This window comes from Mastomys coucha, unplaced genomic scaffold, assembly GCF_008632895.1.
Source record: "Mastomys coucha isolate ucsf_1 unplaced genomic scaffold, UCSF_Mcou_1 pScaffold6, whole genome shotgun sequence".
NCBI classification, from domain to species: Eukaryota; Metazoa; Chordata; class Mammalia; order Rodentia; family Muridae; genus Mastomys; species Mastomys coucha.
The window spans coordinates 25,405,445-25,412,124 of record NW_022196912.1 but is presented as its reverse complement, the minus strand read 5'-3'; the positions used below and the strand labels follow the sequence as shown (position 1 = coordinate 25,412,124).

Sequence of the window (6,680 nt, the reverse complement as noted above, 5' to 3'; positions counted from 1 at the left end):
AGAAATCCGCCTGCCTCTGCCTCCCAAGTGCTGGGATTAAAGGCGTGCGCCACCACTGCCCGGCGATAAGTCTTTTACGGGAAGTGTGGTTAAGTGCTTTATCATGTATCTTTAAGTGATAAGAGCTTTAAAAGTATCATAATTACAATGCCATTATTACAGACTTAGTGCTATTAAATATGATTTACTTGGCAGAAGGTGCACGCTCCTATGAACTGTTGGCTTTTGCCTCCCTCCCAACCTCAATGAGTAGAGAGAGTGGTCTTTGTCCAGCTCTGGGTCACTCTCCCTGCCCTTGAGTCTCAACTTCTGGTGCGGTCATGAGACTCCAATGAAGACCTCAGGGGCTGGGGCATGTTTGCTAATGGAGGTTGGGTAGGTGAGCAGATTGAGCCGGCCTGTGCCTTCACCAGCTTGTGGGCCCAGACGCTGGCTAGTTGCCTGCCTTGCCTGTACACTAGCTATTTGATGGCAGTATTGGAGGGGAAGTCTCTTACAGGCAGGAAGGTTTGCCACATAGCAAACTTCAGCTCATTTTTAATAAGCACTTTGATGAGACTTAGTGATGCATAGAGCATCACTGGCTCCCTGGGTTTTCAGCTGTTAATGCCTCTGCTCTGTCTGTTTCCCTTCCAGACTATTTCTTTTGTCTACATAGTGACTGCTGTTGTGGGAGTTGAGGCCTGGTATGAACCTTTCCTGTTTAATTTCTTATATAGAGACCTATTCACTGCAATGATTATTGGTAAGAAGCTCCATGTCGAAGCCTGTTTTAACATCACTTTGTTATAAAAGCCCTTGTCTGACTGTAGCGAGTGGTAGCACTCTTCCTTGTTCTCCAGCGAGCACCCTACGGCCCTGTACAATGTCTACCAGAGTGTTAACAGAAGCAAGGGGGCTTTTGTTGTTGAGCAGCACCAAGCCTTTTCTCATCAGGGAGGAATACCAGAGTAGATCACCACTCGAGCTTTGTTACCATCCAGTTTAGTTGAGCCTGTATTGGAGAATCTACATTTAGTGGACATTTCATACCTAAGATGAAATATGGAGACTTTATGACCTGTCTGCCTAAAAGATGAAGCCTCTCTTCCTTATGTCACCAAACACTGAAAAATTTTGGTCATGGTAACCATCTTTATGCCCTGTCTGTTACTCTCTCAGAAGCCACCTGTCTCCAACCTTGTGTTAGTCTCCTGTCACAGGCTTCTTCCCACCATCACCTCAGCCCGGGTTCTTTTTTCTTTTTCTTTCTTTCTTTCTTTCTTTTTTTTTTTTTTTTTTTTTTTTTTTTTTTTGAGGCAGGATTTTATGTAATCAAGGCTGGCCTTGAATTCCTGATCCTCCTGCCCCCAACTCCCAAATGCTGGGATTAAAGATGTATTGTCCCCATGACTAGCTTAAATATCCATTAAAGCACATGGTTTACATTTTAAAAAAAAATGCCATACATACAGTAGATGTTTATATATTTCTTCTATAAACTCCATAGGACAAGCTGCCCGGTTGAGAGACTCACCAGTGGTAGGAGAAGAAAGGTCACTTTTCCAAGGTTTAAAAAAACAACAACATAAAACAAAACCATTCCATATAAATAAACATTTGGTAGCTAAATCAGTGATTCCTAAGTGTGTGACCCAGAACCACAGAAAAGTCTGCCCTGACTACAGTAGTCATCAGTTTCTAAGCCTTTTCTAATCTATAAGGCGCGCCAGCAGGAGTAGAGGGGGTTGTGTTTAGATGAAGCAACAGATCAATAGCCTACAAATATGCCTTTTATTCTACTTAGATCTTTCCTTTTCTAGGACCCCTAAAATAATAACCTGGAATCCTCTGCTTTTTACCACTCTACAGACTCTGGTGCTTTCCTGTATGGTCAACTGTCCCACAGATACCTCCTCTGGTTAAATTGAAAGTTACGTGTACACAGTAGGAAGCACATACCATCTAGTTGTCTCAATATAAATAGTGATGAGAGGGTTCAGGTATTCTATGTCAATTCCAACTCAGTGTGTATTCTTCACCTAGTAGGATTGTAGATGTTAATGTTGTTTAGCCCTTCATTCGGCAGACAGGTAGGGGACATGAATTGAAAATGATAGTTCCAAATGGAATCTGTTAATAAAGGTACTGCTTGTGTTGTGAGATCATTTTCAGAGATTTATGCATTTATATTTTACTTCAACATACAAGCATTGGCTTTTCTTTTAATTTTTTTTCCTAGTTATAGAAAGCATTCATGATTACAAAGTTAAATCTATTAAAGCAATATATTCAAAGAAGTTGTTTTTATTCTACTGACTCTTTTCTCTCAGTCATTTTTTTCCTTGTTTATTTATTTATTATTTATTTATTTATTTATTTATTTATTTGTGTGTGTGTTTAGGTCAGTGGACAGCTCTTCATGTGGGTTCAGAGGATGGGGCTCTGAGTTGGGTGATGGTAAAATACCTTTACTCACCAAGCCATCTCTCCAGCCCTGTTCTTAGCTTATAATTTATGGCTTAGATTTCATTATTTCCTTATTATAAGTAAATGCATGCTTCATTTTCTCATTTTCTTTGTAGCCCCCCCCACACACACATTTGATGGTGTATCCATGGTAGTATATAAGGGTTTTCCATGTCTCTTCTTCCAGCTCCCCAATACTTTACTGTGTGGATGTGCCATAGCAGTTCAGCCAGTGTTTGGATTGTCTCCGTGCTTTTGCTGTTGCACACGGTGTTGTAGTGTAGTTTGTGTGTGTGTCTTTTTATTGTTTTTTTTCTGGGCTATTATGGAAGAGATTCCTAGAAATTGAATGGTCAGTGGAGGACAGATCATGCATGCGATGTTGTTGTGTAGAACACTTCCATACTGTTGTTGACTTTGCATTCCTATGAGCGATTGTAAAAAAAATGCTTATTTATAGTTTTACCATCTTAGCGTATTGTCACATTGGTTACCCTGATGGGTAAGAAATGATATACTTGTAAAGTTTCAATCTGCCTTTCTCATGAATGAACGCACCCAGGCTTAACAACCATTGTGTTTGTTTTTCTGTGTGGCTTAAATTCTCTAGCCCACTTTCTCCAGTAGAATTATTGATCACCTCCTTTATTCTTAGAGGCACTTGTGTGTTAATGCTTTTTTAAAAATAAGTTCTTTGATTTTTCTGTAGCTATTTTACTCTCTGTATTTTAAAGTCTGGCCTTAAAATTATAATACTGTGAAAAGCAGGTCTGCATATATGGGTTCCATCGCACTGTACACTTGACAGAGTTATGTAGATAAACCTTTAACAGTTAAGTGTTCTTTCCAGAACATAGGATACATTCCACTTGGAGAAGAAATAAACACAGTTTTACCCTTTGGTAACTTAAACAGAATACAGAGTGTCTACATGCTTACTGTGCCTAGAGCTGTTTTTTCTCCCCACCAAGATAATGTCTCATTGTGATTGACAGCAAATTTGTCTCAGCCTTATTCCAGTGACTTGGAGCTACAGGTATCTGAGTGTATTAGGTTAGCATCCACTCTCCGGTAAGCCCCAGCTTAGTGTGGAATGACTGAGTACTAAGAGCTCTGAGAAATACAACCCACCCTTCTTTCCTCCTAACAGCTCCCTGCCCTCTCATATAGTCTCATTTAGAAAATTTATTTTAGTTGGGTTTGGAAGTAGAATAATTAATGTAAAATTATTTATGTATTTATTTTTGAGGCAGTTTGCTTTTTTTAGCCCAGCCTGGAACTTTCTATGTAGTGCAGGCAAGCCAAAAATGCATATTCTCCTTTGCCTCAGCCTAAGTTTTGGAGTTTTGTGTATACTCATGCCCAATACATTCCTTTTGACATAAAATACTGGCAGGTTCATCTTTTAGTGTTTTTTTAGCCAACATTTTAGAAGTAGGTTTTTGTTTATTCATCCATTCATTTATTTAGAATTGTTTCACAAGGATATTTTCTAACTTTGATCCCTTATAAGATCACAAGTCTATGTAGGATACCAAAAACTGCAAGGTATTTGGCTTAGAGATTGAAAGAGAAGATCAGGGATGTATACCTCTGGGGATTATAAAGCATACTGGAGGGCCAAAGTGGGGGTCAGATGGAGGAGCACTTGCTAGGGTGTGTGCTGTGTTTTCCCTCCTCCCTTCTCCCCCTGGGACTGCAAAACAAGAAGATAAAGACACTAGGAAAATCATCCAGCCCATTTCCGTTCAGCTGGCTCTGCCGCTTGGAGCTGCTGATTTGTTCAGGAGGATGTGACTACTCACCTTCCAGAAGCTGTGGTTGGCATTAAGAGAAAGCTCCTTAGCTAGGTGTTGTAGAGCACCCTATAATTCTAGAACGGGGGCCACTGAGGTAAAAGAGTCTGGCTAGCAGAGCAGGTTATGAATATGAATTGATTCTCAGACAAAGCCTGGTATGGCCAACCAGTGTGATATGCAGGAGGAGAAGTCACGGTCACTCAGCAGTGAACCAGGTCACCTTCAAGGTCAGAAGTGACATAGGGCTTACTAATGGGAACCTTGGTGGGTTTCAAGAGTATCCTTTCTGGGGACAGGATGAGCAGATGAATGTTAAGAACTGAAAGGTAGAACGTAGCAAATGATGGGATGTGACAGGTGAGCTGGGCCCCAGCGCCCCAGCAACAGGGGTAGGTTTCCTTAGAATGGCCACAGGTCACTGTAGGCTTGTGGGAAAATAAACATGGCATGGATAGGGAGGGGAGGAGAGAAGGTGGAGATTCTAGGAAGATTTAAAAACAAACAGGAAGCACCCAATCCTGAGTGGTCCGCCCCGCCTCCTTTGGAGTTCTTGTAGACTCCCTGGTTATTCTGCTGGGAGCTGTTACAGCATCTTCATGTGTAATGATCCATGCAGTTCTCAGACCCTGTGCAGTTGGTACTACTATTTTACTATTGTTCTGCTACAAAAATGAGGCATGGAACGGTTGAGTTGCCCAGGGTTCTTTGACTGGTTGATGATGAACTGATCAACGTCCAGGCAGGTTCGGGTATGTGCTGTGCGGATTCAGCCAGCCTTGGCTCGCTCTTCACTTATAAATGCTGTTTACAAAATAGTCTTACTATTGAGATAAGCTTGAATCTAAAGACCACTGGCTCTAAAACACCTGGGCATTTTGCATGGATGCGATAACTTAAAATACACACTCTGGAATAATTCATAACAATGTAAATATTCTTCCTTTTAGGGTGTGCATTATGTGTAACTCTTCCAATGAGTTTATTAAACTTTTTTAGGTAAGTTTTTTGTTTTGTTTTGTTTTTGAGTTGTGGAGAAACAAAAGAAAGAAAAGAAAATCTTTTAGCACTTGTATAATTAGCAGAATTTAAAGAACTGTTTACTTTTTGCAATATGGACATTTTGAAATGGTTTAAAAACCTACATTTCAGAACTAGAGTGATAATTGATATAATTGAGGTTTTCTCTATTGGCTAATGTCAATTTAATTATACTATAAAATGGCCAGTTCTTTTGTTAAGGTTTTGGGCTCAGCAGTCTTCACGTTTGTCCCTTCTTTGAGTGAATCAGTAGGTACTTTCTTGTTAATACTGATTTGCACAGTTTTCTACTGAAGGGTTTAGTTTGTGAGATCATAACCCTTCTATGTAGCTAGCACCAGATTTTATGATGACCCACCTTCTCACACAAGAGACTGTGCAGTATGATGACCCACCTTCCACACAAGAGGCTGTGCAGGCAGCCTGGCCTTTGTGGCTGCTTTCTGCAGTAGGGTAGAGGTGGAGCTCCAGGTCTGACGTTTGCACACCCCATCTTTGCTGGCTACCCTCACTTGCTTTGTTTTGTCAAAATATATTTTGTTCTTTCATGTCTCAGTCATGTGAACTGAGGATTGATCAGGGTCTGAACTTGAGTTTTATTCCTGGCCCTGGTAGCAATTATAAACTTAGAGAATTTTATCCTAACTTAACCTTATCCAGACTTAATGGTACTGGTTCCCTGTGCAGGAGATAGGATTGTAAATATACAGTAAGAATACATGTGGAACCAACTAGTCTGTAGATGATAAGTGTTAGGCATGTGTAGACCAAGCCAGCTTAGTCAGTCAACAGGTTCTTCAAGGAGGGAGCAAGGATTAGGCAACACTGTAGCATGACCCCAGCCAGTTCTGAGGCTGAAGAGAGTTAATTTTTTCCCAGTCTGTTTTTATACCATTTTAAGTACATTCAAATAATATAGTCAGTTCTAGATTAAGGAACAAACAAGGCAGTAAACAAAGTCCCACGATCACTGTTTCTAGGGGCTTAGGATGACCAAAATATTTGAGTCTATTTCCCTGTCTTAGCCCAAAGTCAGATTCCCACCTGAGCTTACTTCTGTGTCCTCGCCCAATGTCAAATTCCTGCCAAGTTTCTAGAAGTGGCCCCCAAGCTCTCCACAATATGTCTTATACGTAATGTTCTGTATTGACTTTGCAGAAGCTATAAAAACAACACTCTGAAGCATAATTCTGTCTATGAAGCCATGGTCCCTTTCTTCTCTCCGTGTTTGCTCTTTACTCTGTGTACAGTGTGGATCCTCTGGTCACCTTCAGATATTTTAGAAATACACCCTAGGATATTCTACTTCATGGTTGGAACAGCTTTTGCCAATATCACAGTAAGACTTTCTTTTTCTTAAAAAAATCATATAAGCCAGATATGATAACTTCACCT

General features: G+C 40.4%; 1 protein-coding gene across 1 annotated transcript in view; it reads left to right on the top strand.

Annotated features, from left to right (window-relative positions):
* Selenoi (selenoprotein I) overlaps window positions 1-6,680 on the top strand; it is a 39,252-nt gene that overhangs the window by 24,103 nt on the left and 8,469 nt on the right. The window contains exons 6-8 of the mRNA XM_031355865.1: window positions 637-745; window positions 5,195-5,243; window positions 6,444-6,624. Of these exons, the coding sequence (XP_031211725.1) occupies window positions 637-745; window positions 5,195-5,243; window positions 6,444-6,624 (339 nt within the window). The remainder of the gene's footprint in view (window positions 1-636; window positions 746-5,194; window positions 5,244-6,443; window positions 6,625-6,680) is intronic.